The sequence below is a fragment of the Lolium rigidum genome, chromosome 2 (assembly GCF_022539505.1).
Source record: "Lolium rigidum isolate FL_2022 chromosome 2, APGP_CSIRO_Lrig_0.1, whole genome shotgun sequence".
NCBI classification, from domain to species: domain Eukaryota; kingdom Viridiplantae; phylum Streptophyta; class Magnoliopsida; order Poales; family Poaceae; genus Lolium; species Lolium rigidum.
In genome coordinates this window covers 44,287,441-44,310,530 of record NC_061509.1, presented here as the reverse complement: position 1 = coordinate 44,310,530, position 23,090 = coordinate 44,287,441, and the positions used below count along the sequence as shown (strand labels likewise).

Genomic DNA, 23,090 nt, shown 5'->3' with positions numbered 1-23,090 from the left:
TTCCAAATAAAAGACCAAGACAGAATAGAAAAGGATAGAGACAAAGTCCATGCACCGTGACCACACAGCAATGAGCACATCCCAACTCGTGCACCACACCTTACCATTCCTCTCCTCCACCAGAGAAACCAATAAAAGAGAAGATAGGGAGCAAAAAATCGAGTCTTTAATCCTCTCCGATAGGCCGCAAAGCCCATTCCTTTCTCCCCTTGCCGCAATCCACAACTCCGCCACCGCCCCCGCCACCGCCTCCGCCTCCGGCTGCGGCTCCGATGGGGTACGTGCTGTCGGCGGTGGCGAGGGTGCTCGAGCAGAAGACGGCGTGGGGGGCGGCCTGCGAGATGGCGCTCCTCGCCGGGCCGCTCTGGGCGGCGGCCCTCGTCGGCCTCCTGCTCGGCTGGGCCTGGCGCCCGCGCTGGGCGGCCGGCATCGTCGCCACCGCCGACCCGCCGCAATTCACCACGCTCGACTTCTGGAGGGGCCAGCTCCCCGCCCGCCTCCGCGGCTCTTTCGACTACTTCGCCGGCACCACCACCACCGACGCGGCGGGGCAGCGGCAACAGGAGGAGGAGACCTCCCTGCAAGGGTACGTGCCTAGTAGTCTCGCGACATGTTCGGTGAAATGCGTGCCTGGTTCTTCTTGGTGTGGTGGGGGTTGCTGTGGTCAAACCCGTGTTCTTTACTGGTGATTTGGCGAAATTGGAGTGGCCTTTGACGACGGAAAAGCTTGACCTGCGGCTGCTTTGCCTTGACAGGTCATCGGAGATGGGGAACGAGGAGCTGGCGGTGGGGAAGGATGACCTGGTGAACCTCTGGAGGCTGGTGGAGGGCAACGACGGTGGCCCGGCGTGGATCAAGATGATGGAGAAGGCGCTGCCCAACATGACCTACCAGGCTTGGAGGAGGGATCCACCGGTGAATGATACTTCTCAGTAGATTATCCTTGTTCATGTTAAGTACAGTACTAAATTCCAATGTCGGTGCTAATTCTCGGTCTGTACCTGGATGAAATCAGAATCGGCCTTCCCAATACCAGAGCAGCACAATCTTTGAGAATGCAACGCCGGATGAAGTGAGGGACTTCTTTGGGGACGATGAGTTCCGCATGACCAACAAGTGGGATGACATGCTTATCTCTTACAATACGCTGGAGGAGTGTCAGACAACCGGGACGATGAAAGTGCATTGGGTTCGCAAGGTAGAGATGGTCTTGAGATGGCGAATCAGCTCTATGTCCTGCCATGTTCTCAGTTTGTAAATTAAGGTTTGCTTTCTTGCTTGCAGTTCCCTTTCTTCTGCAGTGACAGGGAGTACATCATTGCTCGCCGGATATGGAAACTTGGAGGCGCGTACTACTGTGTTACAAAGGTAAAACACACTCTGGAATATACTACTCATGTTGTTCATTCACGATGCTTCCATTTATTTTGGGGGCTTGAGGATGGGGTTTACAGGAGAATTGTGCTTGATCTTTAGCATATGATGTTGCTCACAGAAATTGTGCAAAGTTACAGTTACATCTTTGCAATGTTCGACTGTATTTCATTAATTGGCATAGAAAAATATGTTTAGCCCTTGTTATTAGAAGAATCTATGGCAAGATTTCCGAATACAATAAACTATTGTTTTAAACCCCTGCTGGGAGAATCTACAGTCTTACTGCTTTTACATTTGCGCAAACAAATTAATTACGCTGACAAAAGGTTGTTTTCATACTCATCATCCAACTCAGTTAGGAATAGGCACAGCTAGGTGAATTTATTGGTATTGTTGACTGGAAAACGGCACATTTGTGCATACCTGATAAATGATAATGAGATGTCACATATATGAAGATCAGCTTTTGTTTGTCAAGCGTGCTGATATCTTTTCCCAAGGATAATGACCTGAGGCCACTTCTCCATCCTCTGAGTACATTTAGTAGGACAGACTTCTAACATCATTTAAGTCTTGTTATTAATGGTGAGTTGTTGATAGGCAGAAGTCTCCACTTTTTCATTTTCACTATTATTTGTTTGAAAGCAAACCATGTGGATAGCTGGAGAACCTCTAGTATTAAGTTATCGTTAATAAGGATAAGTACACAATACAAATGAAGAAATAACTGGAAAGAGTTGGTACATCAGTGTCAAACTTAAAATATGTCCATGTCAGTTCTGGTTGTAGTTTATTCCATGGCATGTTCCTCAGCTTAACTTAACATCATCTCATTTAAGACATGTGGAAGTACCTGTGGGTTAGAGCTTATTAGTACCTGGACAGCATTTTATAACTAAACCCATGTTTCTTTGTCATGGTCGTGTGCCTGATATAGCAAAAGCTATCTGACATTGATAACGATGGTGCGCCTTATTGAAATTTTCTGCGGACTAACATGCATGCTCTGTCATTGTACCTTTTTCTCTTTTGGTATTTCAACTCTCTCCTTTTGCTATTTTTGTGCATGTACTGTACATATGGTATTCGTACCGCTGTTTCTTCATTGCACATCTTTTTCTTTTCGTATCTCCTGAATTCATTGTTCATTGTTCGATCAATTGATGTGCCAATGATTTTATTTTATAGCTTCATTGAACTGCCTGGTCTACCTGGATGATAGTTCCCTCTTAGTTGCTTTTGTAGCTATTTAGGCACATGCATAGTAAAATAAACTAAGAAGCTGTCCTCTAGTTCGGATTTCCCTGAATGGAATTATGTAAGGCGGAAACCAAGTGTCTCAACATTGTTGTTTTGGTTATTACCCAGCATAAAATTATTCAGTACAATATTTCTCAAAGCTCAGAGATATTTCATCATCCTCAAGAAAGGATGACTTGAGAAGAGGTGCAAAACAACAGAGATATAATTTCTTAATGATCAGCAGTCTGGACTCTTAAGGCAACTTCACCTTGCATGAGCGAATCACTAGAATATGCCTATGTGCACATGTGTATTACACTGACATGATATACTCCCGCTCAGCTATTTATCTGTCCCTCTTATGTACCATGATGCAGGGTGTGCCATGTTCATCCATCCCGCGGCGCAACAAACCTCGCAGAGTAGATTTGTATTACTCAAGCTGGTGCATCCGTGCAGGTAATTCTTTCCCTTCACTATCTTATTTCTATTTTAGTAGCTTTCCATTTTAGTAGCCAGAGGTGAAACGAAAACCTTTTGAATAGTGAGCTGGCTGAAGCAAAATAACAATTGATACAGGAAAGGTAAAATGACTGAAAAGTAGACCAGTTATATTCTAGAAATTAATGAAAGGAACACCCCTTTCTTCCTTTCATTCTTTATCTGTTCCTTCAATACTTAGAATTTCTTTTGTTCTGATCATGGAACAGTGGAGTCAAGACGAGGGAATGGTGGATCTACTGCCTGCGAGATTCTTTTGTTCCACCATGAGGATATGGGCATCCCCAACGAGATTGCAAAGATTGGTATCCGGCAGGGCATGTGGGGATGTGTCAAAAGAATTGAACCTGGACTTCGTGCCTATCAGAAAGCCAGGGCTGCAGGGGAGCCACCTTCGAAGAGCGCCTTGATGGCACGGATCAATACCAAGGTCGGTGACAATTTTGTTCGAGCATTGGAGTCCAACAGTGACCAATCAGATATCATGGAAGCCGAAGAGAAACCTGTGAAGAACCGCGTTGCGAGGTTCCTTGTGCTCGGCGGGGCTGTGGCTTTGGCGTGTACTCTTGACCAGGGGCTCTTGACAAAGGCTCTCATCTTTGGCGTTGCACGGAAGTTCGTGGGGCAGAGGAATGCATTGTAATTATCTGATCTTTCTCGCAATCCTCTGAGCCAATTTGCATGGAGAGAAAGGAGATGATCTCGCTAACCTGTAGCACATGCCATTGACGGCAGATGAAGTACATTTGGTGGTGTACATATGCTGCCGGCAGCTGATGGGAGGGAGAGGGAGAGGCGATGTAGTAAAGAAAAAGTGTACTTTTACATTCCGGAGAAGGGAATCCCAGCTATATATGAATTTTATCTTTGCTTATTGCAACAATCTTCTATGTGAACTGGACCGCAGAACCCGTACATCAGAATGTAATTACTACCTTTTGTTCTCCATGTAGTATGTAGTTGCTGTTCCACTTTAATGAAGAAAGCGCGCGATCCGTTTACTATGAAGATTGTTCAGTTTTTAGATGGAACTCATGTAAATGCAATCCTTTTGATCAAAAAATAAATAAATTCAGTGCAGTATTTAGATCTTGCGGAAGAGGTCTTCTGATGTTTGATCTGTCAGACCTGATCCTATGGCTACAGTTTCTCAGTTTTGAGATTGATTTAACTGTAGTACTACTAGTTGTGTATGCCACCATTGCTCATGCCCTAACATGTCTTTCACAAGCAAAAGCAAAAGAAAGGGACAGGAGAAGGATGTTGGAAAAAAGGAGGTATCATCAGGAAACCCGCTGTGAATACTCGCCCTCGAGCATCCCTACGGGGCAAAAACCTGATGATATTTTGCTCCCCCTAAACAACACAAAGTTCAGCTAAAACTGCAAACTACAAGTTCATACATCCACCAATATCCAGAAACAAAAGCAGGTATTCTCATCCCGCAGTGAGCCTCAAGTACTTGGACCTTCCAATTCCAGCAGCTTCGGAAACTTTCGTCCTTGATCCAGCTCCAGCTACCCCAGACACCTTGCGCACGAGCTGATCCGCACCAGCACAAATTGCTTCCTTCTCCTCATCATTGTAGAGCCCCGCCTAATGTTTCAAAAACGAACACACTGTGAAGATAATCGTAACAGGAGATCTGAGGATGAAAGGTAATCTTGTTTCTGATGGTCGAACCAACAACAACAGCTAGCAGCTGAGCGGAATTGCATAGAGAACTGATCGAAGCACTGCATTGTAAGTTGGGTGTCCGTGTTGTTTTACTCCCACTAAATCTGGACCTGGTCGTGTTGCTCCTCCTCCCCACCTCATTTTCACCCCTTCATTCACCCAAATTAAGTTGTTAAACTTAATTTTCTTGATAGGTAAGTAAGGTGAAGCTTTCTAGCTCAATCCCCGACTCAATCTCTCAACGTTTTTCCTCCCAACACTCTCGGTCTCGCCGTATCGGTAACTTTGTTGGATATGCTTTGTGTGTGACCGCTTCCCGGTCGTCTTGCACATGTGTGTGTGTGCACATATATGTTATGCGAAGCCTCCACATGTGTTGTGCATGCGTGAAGCCTCACGTGCATGCATGTGTGTGTTGTATGTGAAGCCTCCACATGTGTATGCGAAGGCTTCACATGTGTTGTATATGTGAAGCCTACATGTGCTGCATGTTTTTATTTGCAGGGATTTGAAATGCGAGTTGCCAATATTTTGCCGAAACGTTGATTCATTTCTATTTCGGTGAAAAATGGGCATACTACGCATGTACATATGTCCTATTTTTAGGGAAGGTCATGCTAATTTTTTCTTTTGGTACTAAAATATCTATTTTCTCTATGCCCCACAGGCGACCATGGTCCGCATGATGAGCGAAGGCGTTGTGGCTAGGTTTTGAAATCCACGACGGTCGAGATGATTAAAAATAACCAAACGGAGATAAGATGTCCGTGTCGAAGATGCAAGCTGACGAGCCTTATGGACCCTAAAGCCGATATGGTGCGGGACCACCTTCTCGTGCGTGGTTTCATGGATGGCTATCGGTGGGAAGGTGATGAAGATGATTATGAATTTATCCATGGGATTTCAAGAAATAAGAAAGGGGGTGATCACAATGTAGAAGATCCCGGAGATCATGATCACAATGTAGTAGATCCCGGAGATGATCACAATGTAGATATCTCGGAGATGATCATGATCACAAAATGTAGGAGATCCTGAACCTGATGAGGAAGATCAAGATGGAGATCAAGATGGAGGTCATCATGATGATCATGAAGATGAAGACGATGGACCATCGTCAATGGACTGGGTGCAGGACCCTTATCTTCAAGAGCTGCTTCTCAAGCAATATAGTACTGGTAGATCTGTAATAATACCACCACGAGGGCAAACTAAGCTAAACTATAGCACACTACATGGAACTATTCGGTTTTGCAATAGCATACCGAGATTAATTATTTTCACATGTACTGATTTTCATATTAGTGAATTAACCAGTGAGCTCATTAATCATCAATATGAAATTAACTTAGGCCGACCATGCATCATGTTCCAGGTTGTACCAATGACAACCATGCATTGCACATTATATGTGTATTAGCTGCCTATTCATGTTTTGCAGAAGTGTATACTCATTTACTTCTACATTTCTTGTAGCTACATTTTTTTTAGAAATGGGTATTACCCGGCCTCTGCATCAAATAGATGCACACAACCCTTTATTAAAACAGTTGAACTGTAGCAGTCTTAATAGTCTTACAAACGTCACCTCAACGATCACATACTTGTAGCTACATGCCTCAGGTGGATCCAACAACATGGAGCTCTGCGGGCCATCCACTCAGAATGGGAATGAAAACTTGATGACGCCTCCTACAGGGCACTAGTAGGAAAAACCTCATCAGTGGCGCACCAAAAATGGATTCTGTGACGCATGGGAGGTGCGCCACAGAAACGTCGCCACAAAAATAAGGTTTCTGTGGCGCACCTGCCCATGCGCCACAGAATTAAGGTTTCTGTGGCGCACTTGTTCTTAGGTGCGCCACAGAAAAGCGTGCGCCACAGAATTGGTTTTTAGTGCGCCACAGAATTTGCTTGTATTATACACGATTTTGTGCTGCCTGCTATACACATGCAGTTTATAGACAGCAATACAGATACACAGATACACAGGTTATATACCGCAACATTCAGATATAATATAAATATCATGTACATTGCACAGATATAACATAGACATCATCATCACATTACTTAGAGCCCGATCGAGATACATATATAGTGGCAAGTGTCAAATGTTTTGCATACAACTCTTAATTCATACAAAATTCACAATTTCGAGATACAAAGTAGTCTTCATCCGGTTCCTCCTTTGCTCCGTCATCTCTACCCACCAGGCTCGCTTGCATCGGGGTCCTTCATCCAGTTCCTACTATGATGAAAATGGAAGAAAGTGAGACCAACAAGTCCGATGCACAAGAGAAATGGAATAAATGCCTCATACATTGTTGGTCAACACAAATATTAACATTCAGGGACGGTGTAAGTGAGACCAAGTCCGATGCACAAGAGATTGATATTTGTGCTATCTTACCGAGGCTCACTTACGCCGCCCCGAGTGTACGGTGACCAAACATTTTAATCATCGGCATTTTGAAAATCTCAAAGCAAATGGAATGACAAAATGGAATAAGTGCCTCATACATTGTTGGTCAACACAAATATTAACATTCAGGGATGGCGTAAGTGAGACCAAGTCCGATGCACAAGAGATTGATATTTGTGCTATCTTACCGAGGCTCACTTACGCCACCCCCAAGTGTACGGTGACCAAACATTTTAATCATCGGCATTTTGAAAATCTCAAAGCAAATGGAATGACAAAATGGAATAAGTGCCTCATACATTGTTGGTCAACACAAATATTAACATTTAGGGATGGTGTAAGCGAGGCCAGAGTAGGATGCACAAGAGATTGATATTTGTGCTATCTTACCAGGCTCACTTACGCCACCCCGAGTGTACGGTGACCAAACATTTTAATCATCGGCATTTTGAAAATCTCAAAGCAAATGGAATGACAAAATAGAATATGTGCCTCATACATTGTTGGTCAACACAAATACTATGGTCAGAAACCATAGTTGCAGTATACACCGCCGTATACTTTGCAGAAGGGCCCCCTTTCCCCGGTCGGCGTTCCGTCAACGGGTGCTTGACGACACAACAACGCCGATCTGCATCTCCGGCGCAGAACCACGCCGGTCCTCGCTGTCCGGTGAACGAGTCCTTGATGCAAAGACCGTGCCGGCCTGCCCGGCATTATGCCGGGCCGTGTTGCCGCGCTTCAAGCCGTGTGTCCCGCGCCTCGCATCTGTTCGCCTTCTTGCCCGGTGAACCAATAGGCTGATCGTTGGAATAAGGAAACCGATGACAGCCGGTTGCAAGATTAAATTGCGATCGGCCGTCATCGGCTTCCTTATTCCAACGATTAGTCTATTCGTTCACCGGGCAAAAGGCGAAGAGTGCAGGGCGCGTGATCGACACGGCCCGAAGCGCGACAACGAGGGTCGGCATGATGCTAGGGAGGCTGGCACCGTCTTGGCATTAAGGACTCGTTCACGTATCGGACGGCGAGAGAAGAAAAGTGGTGCTGCGCCGGAGAGGCATGTCGGCGTTGTTGTCTCATCAAGGACTCGTTCACGGAACGGCGGCCGTGGAAAGGGGGCTCGTCTACAAAGTATATTGCGGCGTATAGGTGACCAAACATTCTAATCATCGGCACTAAAATGGAAGAAAGGCCAATGCAATTAAGAAGTAGCTAGTATGAACTAAATGGAATGCCTCATACTTTGTTGGTCGAAACAAATATGAACATCCCGGGATGGCGTTAGTGAGGCCGGGTAGGATGCACAAGAGATTGATATTTGTGCCATCACACCAGGCTCACTAGCGACACCCGGAGTGTACGAGTGATCAACCAACCATCTAATCATCGACAAGTACAAAAACACCACCAAACCAACAACCATGGTGACATAAGTCAAGATGCTCAAACACACATAGCATGCATGGAGCGAGATGCTCCAAAGGGATTATTCATCACTTGGTAGTAACCAAGTGATGCTTGGCAAGAGAGAGGCCAAGCCTGAGCTAGTCAATCCGAGTAGAGATGGATATGCATAAGTAAGCAAGAACACATAGCCTATCCAAGTTAACCGAGATAAAACCAACCTTGACGACCAAGCTTGAATCACCTAGCACCACCTAGCCTTTTAAAACCATCGAAACAGTCCTTTTTCTTCAAAGGATACCACAGTGGCATTCATTTACATGATCCCCTACGAGTGGATATCTCTAATTTCATCAAAGCCAACAAGAAAAAGAAATATATCATTACTCGAGTTGAGTTCAAAACAAAGCTAGGGTCCATAAGGGATTACTCATCACTTGGTAGTAACAAAGTGATGCCTGGCAAGAGAGAGGCCAAGCCTGAGCTAGTCAATCCAGTAGAGATGGATATGCATAAGTAAGCAAGAGCACATAGCCAATCCATGTTAACCGAGATAAAACCAACCTTGACGACCAAGCTGAATAACCTAGCATCACCTAGTCTTTTAAACCATCGAAACTTCCCATTTTCTTCAAAGGATACCATAGTGGCATTCATTTACATGATTCCCTACTGTGAATATCTCTATTTGGATAACATAAGCAATCCACACCGAGTAAACAAGTCCTCATCACCTTATACGGGTTCAAACTTTGGATTTGTTTCCAACAAAGGTTGGAAAACAAATCAAATCCATTTAGTTTAAGCTGAATCATCACCAACACATGGTTCATTAATAAGAAGTGACAAGCATAGCACCAATTAATCAAGCAATATAGCAGCATCAGTAACAAACATAGCACCAATTAATCAACTATAGCTCCATCGGTAACAAGCATAGCAGCAATTAATCAAGCAATAGCAGCATGACCTGCACATGACACTTTACTAAAGCCAAAGCTTCGATAAAGCAATCAAGGCTTTCATGCAGTTCTTGACGAGCAACAACTGCAAGCAATGGGATCATAATTCAATCCCTGTGCACATACAAGGTGATAAGCGAGTTAATTACAATTGCATTAGACATCAATTGCAACCTGGCACAGGTGAAGATTGAATCACCCAATGTCCAGAACCAAGCAATTGCATGGATTCGAGTTACCATAGCAAGACAATCAAAGTAGCGAGATAGCTTCACTTGGCTGCATAGAGGAGATACTCGAGTAACAAACCAAGCCGACAAAGGAGGGAGAGAGTTCTCCCCCTCTGCGCATAGAGGAGATACCGAGAAACGAGCATCCGAGCATTTCATCGAGCACCTTGCTCGCGCGGGAGAGGAAGAGGGAGGGGAGGGCAGAGGTGGAGCTCACCGAAAACAGGGGTGGAGGAGGAGTTTGACGACGATGGCGGGGGTGGAGGAGGTGGAGGACGCGGCGGCTCGGCCTCCTCCTTGATGCGGCGGCGCCGGACCCTCCTCCTGCACGCCTTGGCCCCTCCTCCTCCACGCCGCAGCGGCATGTGCTGCTGGTGGCGGGGATGGGTGGAGCGTGGGGGCATGCGCCCCTCGCGGAGGAAGGCGGCGGCGACGGCGACGACCATGGCGGCGCGCCTTGGTACGGATCGGAGGGGGAGAAGGGAGAGAGGCGGCGCGGCGGTAGAGGGGATGAGGGCGCGGGGAGGGGTACGGGGATAATATAAGTTCCCCTATTTCCGTGGCGCACCAGCTCAAGTGCGCCACAAAATCAACAACCCTGTGGCGCACCGGAGCAAGTGCGCCACGAAATAGTTATTTACGTGGCGCGAGCAGGCCGTGTGCGCCACGAAATACCTACGCTAATAATTGGGAGTGCCAGGATGTGGGCCCCACATAGTTTCTGTGGCGCAAGGTTCAGCAATGCGCCACAAAAATAAGCTAGTTTTGTGGCGCACACAGTCTCGTGCTCTGTGGCGCATTCAAAACGGTGCGCCACAGAACTAAGCTTCGCCTATAAGGGTTTTCCTACTAGTGGGGGGACAACCTAGCTTCAACAACCTCAGCATCGTCCGCCGGCTTTGACACCTACACTTAGTGCCACTCGCCCCTCTAGGTTTGTACTCTCATTCTAGTGACTTGCAGTGCTATCTTTCCTTAATTCTCAAAATTTATTTGCCATGCCCATTTAGTTTTATAGTTTCATTTCCATTGTTACATATTACTTGTCAAAATTTACTTTCTATGTTGTGTTGGTTTGTGAATCTCATGTGTTTGCTTTCTAACTTGTAGGATGTGCACGAAGGATGAACTCTTGGAGCTTCGGGGCTCCGGATGATGTGTCAATGTATTATGAACCTATATATGCACTATTTGTGGTTATGGAACATGTATTATGCACTATTTGTTTTTTCAAGGATACGTCATGGAAAGACGTATCGGTTTCATAGAAGGAGTGGCCAAGAAGCCAAAAAATACAACACACCTCTGGCACAAATGCCACAGGTGCACCCACACTAACCCCAAAGGCTAGCACACACACCTAAACAACTACTCGCGACATCTCCACTTCTCTACCGGTACAAGCGTGCCTCTAAACAACTTAGCAGCTCGCCAAAGCTCCGCCTCCTCTGAGATCTTGCGAATCACCACGGCCCTGGAAGGGGCCATACCTTCGAAAACTACGTCATTGCGGTGACGCCAGAGAATCCAGCACACAAGCACCACCGCTGTCCAGAGGTCCCTGTCACCTCCCAGGCCCCCCTTCTTATCCTGCAGCCAGTGGACGAGGGTGGAGTCTGGCTGTGGCATCCAGTGGAGCTTGCCCCAAAGGCGTAGAAACACAGCCCGGACCTCGCGCGCTAGGACGCAACCCATGAGAAGGTGGTCCAGGGTCTCGTCCCCCTGATCGCAGAAAGGGCAGGACGCCGGGTGTGGAAGTCCACACCGACTAAGCCTGTCAGCCGTCCATCACCTGTTGCGCGCTGCAAGCCACATGAACACTCTGCAGTTTGGTGGTGCGCGCGATTTCCAAATCTGCAGAGCACCAGCCATGTCCACTCTGGCGCCGAACATCCCCTCATAGCAGGATCTGGCGGAGTAGGAATTGTTACTCTCCCACCGCCATCTGAAGCTGTCATCCACGCCCTCTGCAAGAGTGATCTGTACCAACCGATCAGCAAGTGCGAAAAGCTCCCTGCCAGTCCCTCTCGGACCCGTCGTTGTTTGGCCGCACGTTTCGGCACAGCGGCAAACAAGTTTGGGGCAATGTCGCTGATCCGTCCATCAGGCAGCCAGTTGTCTAGCCAGAAAAAGGTGGACGCACCGTCCCCTACCATTGAGTACGTGGCGCCTTCGAAGAGGTGCTTCGCTAGCTTAGGAACTTGTATATTTAGTTCCTTCCACGGCTTCGTGTCGTCAACCCGTTGAAGCCAGAGCCATCTAGTCCTCAAAGCTACATTCATCATTCTCAAGTTTGGAATACCGAGACCGCCCCAAGCCTTGGGGGTGCAAACCTTGTCCCACGCCACCAGACAATGGCCACCCTTCACATCCTTCCGTCCTTTCCATAGGAAACCCCTGATTATCTTCTCAATCGCAATGATGGTCTTGACCGGGATGTCGAGGGACATCATGGAGAAAATAGGCATCGCCGATAGTGTGGATCGGACAAGTTCCAAACGGCCCCCTTTGTCGAGGAGCGACGCCTTCCACCCTGGGAGCTTATTCGCTACATTGTCCACGAGGTATTGAAGCTGGGCCGCAGAAGGCTTCCTCAAAGACAACGGTAGCCCCAGGTACTTTTGCGGGAAGGGTTCCACCGGGCTCCGCAATTCCTGTTCCACCAAGGCCACGTGAGCGTCCGTACATCGGATGAGGTTGGCCGAGCATTTGGCGATGTTGGTACGCAGCCCCGAGGCTGCCCCGAAATCCTCAATAACCGCCATGAAGGTCCTGAAATCCAGCACGGAGGGCCACAGGAAGGTCACAACATCATCCGCATAGATGGATGTACGATGACGCAGTCCTGTTGGTGCAAGCGGGCTCAACAATCTCTCCTCCGTGGCCTTCTGGATCATCAGGTGCAGAACCTCCATTAGCAAAATGAAGAGCTGCGGGGATAGAGGGTCGCCCTGTCTGAGTCCACGCCTATTGGCAATACGCGAGCCCGGTGTGCCGTTGAGCAAGACACGTGTCGAGGCCGTGGAAAGGAGCGCACAGAAGCACGTGAGGAGCCTCTCTCCAAAGCCCAACTTCCGGAGAACATCCACGAGGAAAGGCCAATCCACGGTGTCAAAAGCCTTGGTGATGTCCAACTTCATAAGTACAACCGGGATGGAACTACTGTGGAGCTTGCGAGCAGTCCCCTGGACCATCATGAAGTTGTCATGTAGGCACCGTCCACGAACAAAAGCGCTCTGATGGGCGCCAACCATCTGCGGGAGGACCGGGGCAATCCGATTTACCAGAACTTTCGCCACCCACTTGGCGACCCCGTGAATAAGGCTGATAGGCCTAAAGTCTCGCACCTCCTCCGCCCTGGCTTCTTAGGGAGAAGGGTTATCAGGGCTCCATTGACGGCACCGAATCCACGACAATCAAGTCTCGACAAGGAGTTGAAGGCGTCCATGATATCCTCTTTTGATGATGTCCCAGCAAACCACAAAAAAGCGCGGTGAGAACCCGTCAGGCCCTGGGCACTTGTCCAGAGGCATATCCTTGATGGCTTTCCATACTTCCGCCTCAGAGAACTCTCCATCTATGTGCTGGAGGTCAAAGGAAGGAAGCCCCAGGTAGTCCAAGTCGAGGGTGAATGGCCTGTCAGCTCCGGTACCCAGAAGATCATCAAAGAAACTATCCACAGCCTCAGCCTTGTCTGCGTGCTTTGTGATGCGCACGTCGTTGACCATGAGATGTCCAATAAAGTTTTTTCTCCTCCTATGACTCGCGTGCAAATGGAAGAAACGCGTGCAAGCGTCACCTTCCTGAAGCCAAAGAATGCGGGAGCGCTGCCTCGCTATTGTTCTTTCCAGGGATGCCAGACCCAGCAACTTCTTTTTTAATAGTCGTCTCAGCGCCCTCTCCTCTGGAGATAAAAGGCGGGACTCCATGGCCACGTCAAAACGCAGGATCAACTCTGTCTCCATAAGGATTTGCATCTTCATGCTGCCAATGAATTTCGAGCTCCAATGCACTATTTGTGGCTATGGAACATGTATTATGCATTATGTGTCAATGTATTATGTAACTATATGTTGGCTTTGATGCAAATATACTGTTGTGGTGCCACTGTTGTTGGCTTTGATGCAAATGTATAAATAGTTCTATTTTAATTGCAGGGATTCTTGCAAACAATAAAAGAAAAAATAGTGGGTCTTTTCCGTGTGCCAGCACACGGCAAAGAAACCAAATGACCTATGCTGTGTGCTAGCACACGGCAAAGAAGCCACGCGTCGCCGACCCGTACACCTGGGAGGAGTCTTTGCCGTGCGTGTCTTGCACGTAGCACATGGCAAACTATGACGCACGACATAGCTGCGGCACACGGCATAGAAGAACACACGGCGCAGCTGCGGCACACGGCATAGAAAGACACACGGCGAAGGGACGGCTCACGGCGAAACATATGCGCACGGCAAACTGTACTGGGAGGGCGCACGGCGAAGGCTCGCCTCACGGCAGACTGTGCGCCGGACCTACCATAAGTGGTTCTGTCGATGGCAGGACGTTATTAAGTGCTTTACTGTGCCGTGTAGCTCAGCACAGCACACGGCAGAATCTCTTCCGTGCGGGTGTGTCGAAGCGCACGGCAAAGATCCTTTGCCGTGGCCTTCTCTGCCGTGTGCACTTTGTCGTGCGCAAACACATGGCAAACACTTTGCCGTGTGTATTGAGCGTTTTGCCGTGTGTTCTGGGCACACGGCACATGCCCGTTTTCCGGTAGTGCTCATGGCGTATATATGGTCTTGTACCGGGAATTGAATACAATCAGAAAAGCGAAATCTGGGGCCGGGAAGCATATATGGCATATATGTAATTACCGAAGAACCGGAAGATCTGACTTAGGTAATATATATGGTATGTAGTACGGAGTACACAGTTGTAATATCCGCAGTACTGGCATATGCAGCCACTAGCTAGATTCACCACACCAAACATGCATGCATGGCGCAGCCACTACGGGAAATGCACAAGGGACCAACGGCCATATCCTATACCAACAGTTTTTTATCGGGACCGTCGGCATAGGACACGTTCCTAGCAGGCCACCAGAATGGCCGTCAACACATGATTACCGTTGGCACAGTTCCAGCCTTCGGCACAGCTTAGACTTAGCCGTTGGCACAAGTTAGCAGCTGGCATAGTCAGAGGCGCCATGAGGACGAGCAAATGTCGTCATCTCCGTGCCGACGGCACATTTGTTTTTTCCTTTTTTTCCCTCTTCAGCCTATCACCTTTTCAGTTTTCAAACAAATATAAGAAAATGTTCAAAAAATTTTAAAATAAAATTCCTTATGATGGCCATGTATTTTGTGTTCTAGTTATTAGGAAAATTAACAAGCATGAATTTCAATATGTTATGCAAAATGACATCAGGTTTTGGTAAAACGGCTTTTCTGGTTGCATATGACCTCCGATGAAAATGTATCTACGAAATTTTTTACATCCAATTTCAACGCCTACGGCCGTTTACCGTTTTTTTACAATCCTCAAAATAAAAAAGGAAATATAACTTTTTCAGCTTTTAGATTTTGATAAAAAAATAAAAACATGAATCTATTTTATTGTTCAAGATTTATTATTACTTATCTTATTCATTGTTGTTTACTTAAATAATTTTTTAAAATTTAAAAAATAAAGATGTGTGACATCATGGTCAAAAGGATAATAGGATTGATAGGCCGATATTATCAACAAAGCAGACTAAACTCTACCGAAAGCTTATCCAGAAGGAACGAAGAAGTTAAGCTTACACTGGTGGAAAAACAGGCTTCCGGGAAGCCCCATAAGTCGCGAAGGTAAAGGAACCGCGACTAATGGGGTCTTTAGTCGCGGTTCGTGTGGCGAACCGCGACCAAAGGCTCCGGGCCCAGGGCGCACGGTGGCCAGCTGGTGCACGTGGGGGCTTTAGTCGCGGTTGGCCAGCCCAACCGCGACTAAAGGTGCCCGAAGGCCTTTAGTCGCGGTTGGCCAGCCCAACCGGGACTAAAGCCCCTCCCCTATATATACCCATCCAGCAGCCAACACTTAGCCATTTGGAGCCATTCTCTTCACAAACTTCACAAGTGAGTGTTAGGTTTGCTTTTGGTTCCTCTTATGCACATAAGGTGTTTGATGAAATGCCCCAAGAGCATGAAACAAACATGATATGAAGTGTTGGAGTCACACTTGAGCTTTCTCATTTATTTTTTCCTCCTCGATCGCGGTTAGCAACTTGAACCTTTGATGTGTCATTGATAAAATATGCATGTGTGTGTAGTTCATTGTTTAATTTATATTGTTTGTAGCTAGTTAGTTTAACAAATGCATGATGGTTAATTATATATTTTATATTATAATAATGCAGATGAATCGGCAATGGATGTACGGTAACCGACTCTCCGGCGAGTTCAGTACGGGTTTGAAAGATTTCCTCGTAGTGGCTAATGCGAACAAGCAGGGGGGTTTTGTTATCTCGTCCATGTGTTAAGTGTAAGAATCGAAGGGTTACTCTTCCTCAAGAGATGTTCACATGCACCTGCTTCGGCACGGTTTCATGCCAAGCTATAATTGTTGGACCAAGCATGGAGAAAGAGGGGTTATAATGGAAGAAGATGAAGAAGGGGATGATTTCAATGATGAAAGCTATCTTTCTCATTTCGGTGATACTTTCATGGAGGATGCTGAAGGTGAAGGGGAAGGTGAAGAAGAGGCACGTGATGATCCCGTTGATGATCTTGGTCGGACCATTGCTGATGCACGGAGACGCTCGCGAAACTGAAAAAGAGAGGGAGAATTTGGATCGCATGTTAGAGGATCACAGGGAAGGCGCTGTACCCCGGATGCGACGATGGTCCGAAAAAGCCGGGCTGCACACTCGGATTTGCCGAGATGGAAGGCACGGGCAGGTGTAGCTGACTCGGCATTTGAAAACTTGCTGAAAATGTTGAAGAATATGTTTCCAAAGAATAACGAGTTGCCCGCCACTACGTACGAAGCAAAGAAGGTTGTCTCGCCCTCTAGGTTTAGAGGTTCGAAGATACATGCATGCATCAACGATCGCATCCTCTACCGCGGTGAATACGAGAATTTGAATGAATGCCCGGTATGCACTGCATTGCGTTATAAGATCGAGGCGATGACCCCGGTGACGATGTTGAGGGCCGGAAACCCAGGAAGAGGGTTCCCGTCAGGGTGATGTGGTATGCTCCTATAATACCACGGTTGAAACGTCCGTTCAGGAACAAAGAGCATGCCAAGTTGTTGCGATGGCACAAAGAGGACCGTAAGTCGGACGGGGAGTTGAGACACCCCGCAGATGGAACGCAATGGAGAAAGATCGACAGAGAGTTCAAAGATTTTGCAGCTGACGCAAGGAACATAAGATTTGGTCTAAGTACGGATGGCATGAATCCTTTTGGCGAGCAGAGCTCCAGCCATAGCACCTGGCCCGTGACTCTATGCATCTACAACCTTCCTCCTTGGTTGTGCATGAAGCGGAAGTTCATTATGATGCCAGTGCTCATCCAAGGTCCGAAGCAACCCGGCAACGACATCGATGTGTACCTAAGGCCATTAGTTGATGAGCTTTTACAGCTGTGGGGCAGACCCGGTGTCCGTGTGTGGGATGAGCACAAAGAAGAGGAATTTGACCTACGAGCGTTGCTTTTCGTAACCATCAACGATTGGCCTGCTCTTAGTAACCTTTCGGGACTCGTCAAATAAGGGATACAATGCATGCACGCACCGCTTACATGAGACTGAAAGTGTACATTTGCCAAATTGTAAGAAGAACGTGTACCTTGGGCATCGTCGATTTCTTCCGAAAGGTCATCCAGTAAGAAAGAAAGGCAAGCATTACAACGGCAAGGCAGCATCACCGGCCGAAGCCTCGCGGAACACACCGGTGCCGAGGTATTTGATATGGTCAAGGGTTTTAAAGTCATCTTTGGAAAGGGTCCTGGCGGACAATCGGTTCCGAAGGGAGCTGACGGGCACGTAGCCATGTGGAAGAAGAAATCTATATTCTGGGAGCTAGAATATTGGAAAGTCCTAGAAGTCCGCTCTGCAATCGACGTGATGCACGTTACGAAGAATATTTGCGTGAAATGAATTAGTTTTATTTTTCTGAATTTATTCATATATTATATGTACTTTTCACATTTTGAAAAAGAAAAGAAATTCGAAAAATACCTTTAGTCGCGGTTGGCCTCGCCAACCGCGACTAAAGGGTATTTTCCGCGGGAAACTGAAACCCGGCGAAAAATACCCTTTAGTCGCGGTTGGGCAGGCCAACCGCGACTAAAGGTACCCCTTTAGTCGCGGTTGGGCTCCCCAACCGCGACTAAAGGTCGCTCCCTATAAATTCGCGCGGGGCGCGCCTGGCGGTTCATCTCTCTTTCTCCGCCGAGTTCTCTCCGTCGCCATCGATCTTCGTCGCCCGCCGCCCTCGCCGACTGCGCTGCCGCTGCCGCCGCCACACGCCGCCGTCGACCGCCTCAGTACGTCGCCGTCGTCCGCCGCCGCGCGCTCTCCGGCCCCTTCTCACTTCGATCCCGCGCGCCGCCACCGTGTACCGCGCGCGCGCGCTGTCTCCGCCGCTGCTCTCGGGCGCCGCGCCGTACCGCGTCGCGCCGCCGCCGCCAAACGCGTTGCGCCGCGCGCGCGCTGCCGCTGCTGGCGCCCGCTGCCGCTGTGCCGGCGCCCGCTGCCCGCCGCGCCACACGCCGCACGCCACGCGCCACACGCAGAGGATGACGAAGAACAGAGAGGGAGAGAGAAGGCCAGGGGCGCCGCCTGGCCCACTTTTTTTTTGTTTTTTTTGTTTTTTTACTTTGTAACTAAGTTGTTTTAATTAAAAACTAGTAAAAATGCCAACTAGTAAATTATGTGAAGAACTAAAAAATTGAACTTCACAAAAACTTTAATTAACTTAACAAAAAAATTGAACAAGAAATAACTTAACAAAATTTAACAAAAATAACTTAACAAAATAACTTAACAAAAGTTTGTCAAAAAAATGAACTAAATTTTCACTTTTGTATTTTTTCACTTTTAAAAGAACTCAAAAAATTGAGCCTCGCCGTAGGGTTTGGAGACGGTTCGTAGATACCACCGTCGCCGTCGCCGTCGCCGAGCCTCGCCGTCACCGCGCCTCGCCGTCGCCGCGCAGACGCCGTCACCACCGCTCTTCCGCGACACCCTCTCCCAACCCCTTCCAGCTCGCCGGCCCCTCCTTTTTGCCACCGCCCTTTCGCCACCGCCACCGCCCCTTCTTCACTTAATTAATTTGTTTTGACTACATGTTTTCAGGACTGACATATGGCGGGCGATAGAGCTGACCCGATTCTGGACAACTATGATCCGGACGCTGAAGACCATATGTTCGGCATCATAAAAGGCGATATTCCTTTGTGCCGACCGGAGAAGAAGAAGATGATATCGCTTCTTATCTCGAACTTTGAGTGTGAAGATGAAGGGCGCCGTCAGCAAGCAGATGATGCCGAAGAAACGTCGATAAACGACGATCTTCAATTGGAAGTAGCAACCACCTCCGGCGCCGAGGTATATATATATATACATATTGAGCGTCTGGTGATACAACTAACTGATTTGAATAAATGTGTGTGTACTAACGCGCGCGACTCTCTTTCTTATTTTAGCCCTCGGCCGGATCGTCGAAAAAATCGAGTACGTCGTCGCCAAAGCGTGGCGCAACCAAGACGATGAAACCAGGAGAAACATGCACCATCGATGTTGTCGACGAAGAAACCGGCAGGCCGCCGGAGCCCAGCGAAGAACGCCACCAAGTTTGTCAGCCTAATGCGGAGCCGTTGTTAGAGACAACGTCTCGATCACCCGCCAGAGTGGAATGAGCCAAAGAAGGCACGTGTTGGTTTCACTTTTGTCGAACGCAGAGAAAAAAGATTGCTTCAAAAAGCTTATGGAACATTTCGTTCTACCTCCGGAATACCGCAAATACGATGAGGAGGGTAACAAGATTGCGGAAAACAAGAAGAGGCGCAAGCTAGTCAAACAGTTCGCTTCTTTCTAGGATGGCCAACGCATTCCGAAATACAAGCAAAATCTAGCCCATGACTTTGTCAACCAGGGCAAGACTCCGGATTTCAAAGGACAATATGAGAAACTGCAACATGATTGGCCAGAATTTGTGAAGCAAAAGAAATCGGAGCAGTTCCTTGAACTATCGAAAAAAATAAGGAAAATGCGGCCAAGAAGGAGTACAATCATAAAATGGGGCCAGGAGGGTATCGCTTTTGGCAGCCTAAGTGGGAGAAGATGGAGAACGAGCTGAGGGCGCGAGGAATCCGTCCAGGTACGGAGGGATGGGACCCAAGGGCCAAAAGCTGGTGGTACGGGCATGGGGGATCGCCGAACCCGAGACAGGGGAGTGTGTTTACCAGGGCAAAATAATTACACCCACCCAAAACCTTATTGAGGCAATGAGGGATGCTCAAGAGGGGAGGATCAGGTTCAACGAGAGAGAACGACGCCCGACAAAAGCCCTCGGGAATCCCGAACACGGAGGACGTGTACGAGGCATGCCCGGGGACATTTCGTGGAAACTAGGGTTCCCCTGCAAAGATGACCCGTACTGGTTACGTAAGCCGTAAGAGAAAGATGGATCGGGATGCAGATGTTGTGGCGAAGTTGGTAACGGAAATGGATGTGATGAAGAAAACCGTGAGTGTACTAGTCGTCGAAAGAGATGCAGCTCGGGCGCAGCATGAAGATCATCCAATGGATCTCGGAAGCCAGCAGCGGAGAAGAAGCAGCGTGGCTTCCACGGAGGCCTCACCGGCTGGTGCACCGACGATCGAAATTACTGCACCGGAGCCTCAGCTGGTGGTCGAAGTTACCGCACCGGAGCCTCCTCGCTACCCCGTGGACGATATAAAGGAGATGCAAGCATGTCATCCGTATTATCCTATCGGGAACATGTCCATGAAGGTAGCCATCGGCAAGTGCTTTACCACTCGGAGCACTCCACCACAACAACCCCATTCAAGATGGCTATGCTCGTGTCACGGTGGAGGAGATAGTCCAAGGGTTTGAGGACCTGGACATTGACATTGCTACACCCGAAGGGGTGAAAAGACTTGGAGATGTCAAGCGCCAGTTCATTCTATGGCAGAAGAAATTTATCAAGTTTCCAGGCGAGGCGCCAACAAGTCCACCCCCGTACGGTGGTGGTGGTGGCGGTGGCGGTGACGGTGGCGGTGGCGGTGACGGTGGCGGTGGCGGTGACGGTGGCGGTGGTGCTTCACCTAATACACCTCATTCACGCCGGCGCACGCCGCCCCCGCTCCTCGTCCGGCGGGTGATCGGACACCGGTACCGCCCCCAATCCACCTCCGGCGAAGAAGCGAAGCAGTCCCGGGTTATTAACCCGGACCCTTACGTACCTAAGAAAACAAAGGTACCGGAGGTATCACCGAAGCCTCTCCCCACGAGGCCTTGGGAAAGTAGTGCCGAGGAAGTCGAGGCGGGCGCGGCTGCTGATTTAGAGAAATGGAAGGCGAGCGTCAAGAAGAAAATAGAGGGCGAGCCCAAGCCAGTATATTCGACAAGGAAAAGCAATGGGCTAAGTCATTTTTGAACACACCGTCCCAAGCCGCGAAGAATCTGCCCGACGACTATTTACGTGAACTTCGTAGGCAAGCAGATCGCGTTCAAGAGGAACAAAGAGTCTCGCGGAGAAGAAAGCCTTGGAGGACAAGGCCGAGACAAAATTAGAAAGGGGGAAAGAAGTTGCCCAGCTCGGGGAACAAAGTAAACAATCGATCGCCCCGCTCATAGTGCAAGCCGCCGGTCGGGAGGCCCCCGATATCATAGCAGCTGCGGCAGCACATGGATTGACCGTAGAAAGTGCCGAAAACAAGCGGCCGACTTAGGTATCACTCTTCGTGCAGTGTTAGGCCTTGATGAGGCGCCAATGAAGGACGTAGTATTTACATATGTGAAGAATGGCCCTCTCATCGAGCCTGCGCAGGAAGAGGATCTACCTCGACAAATGAAAGGTCTGCATAAATTGGTACAAGGCTTACATAAAACATGAAAACGCCAAAGACTATATCTATGCGGAAGTTAAATATGAGCATCACTTCAAACGTTACCGGGTACAAATTCCTCCGAGTGAATTGTTCCAGCTGTTCAATCTGCGCGACCTCGACAAATCTATCATCGGTTGCTACGTTCGTAAGTGATTTATTAATTTCTACCCCATCTCGTTCATTGCCTCGCACTATATATATATATATATATTGTCCTAACTATCTTGTTGTGTACGCTATATATTATGCAGTAATGAAGAAGCGGGAAATGCGAATAAGGAACATCCATGATGTTGGGTTCATTGACCCACACATCGTTAATTCATATGTGTTAGAACACCACCCCGCCGACGTGGAGGAAGACTCGTGGCGGTTTATTAGAAAACAGCAACAGTAAAAGTGATATTCTATTTCCTTACCATTTTGGGTGAGTGTTTCTGTCTTGAGCACATTCTCTTTTGTTTACTCCATGCATGGTATGTGGCTAATCGATGAGTTATGCATGACTCGTGCATGTATCGTGTCCGCAGGTTCCACTGGATTCTTATGGTAATTAAAGTTCAGACCTCCTCGGCTCTCGTCCACGACTCTCCGAATATGGATCCGGCGCTTTGGGGCGACATGAGAAAAATGATGCAAAAGTAATTATTTTCATTCATTTGCGCTCTATATCGATCGGCCTATTTCGTTCATCATTTCCTAATATCAAGTAACTAATTAATAACTCTCTTGTTTATTTAATTTTCTTTGCCTCGTAGGGTTTGGAGACGGTTCGTAGATACCAAGGTCGGTGAATTCAAAAAAGAGCTACATTTTAAAATGGCAAGTGCCGACGACCGGGGATACTCAGCCACCGGGGACCAATCTATGTGGATACTATGTTTGTGAGAGGATCCGGAGATACTGCAATGAGCGGGACCAGACGTGTGAGAACAACATCCTGAGGAATAACCTCCGGAAGACGCTTAGTCTAGAAGCTCGCTTCCGACCACTTCAAGAGGAACTAGCTGGATGGTTGGCGAGGGAAGTCATCGATCCTAGAGGAGAACACTATTACGATGACGTAGATCTTTATAGGCACCGGAATTTGTAACTAACTTGTTCAAAATTGTATATGGTCATCCGATATTGAATATATATTGTATATGGTCATCCGATATTGAATATATATTGTATA

At 47.9% G+C, this 23,090-nt stretch overlaps 1 protein-coding gene across 1 annotated transcript; it reads left to right on the top strand.

Moving 5' to 3' along the window:
• The first annotated feature begins 188 nt into the window (after positions 1–188).
• Positions 189–4,215, top strand: LOC124691675. The gene is made up of 6 exons (XM_047224951.1): positions 189–586; positions 756–915; positions 1,016–1,198; positions 1,285–1,368; positions 2,997–3,078; positions 3,330–4,215. The coding sequence occupies exons 1-6, from the start codon at positions 273–275 to the stop codon at positions 3,761–3,763; spliced, it is 1,257 nt and encodes a 418-aa protein (XP_047080907.1). The 5' UTR covers positions 189–272; the 3' UTR covers positions 3,764–4,215.
• The last annotated feature ends 18,875 nt before the right edge of the window (positions 4,216–23,090 follow it).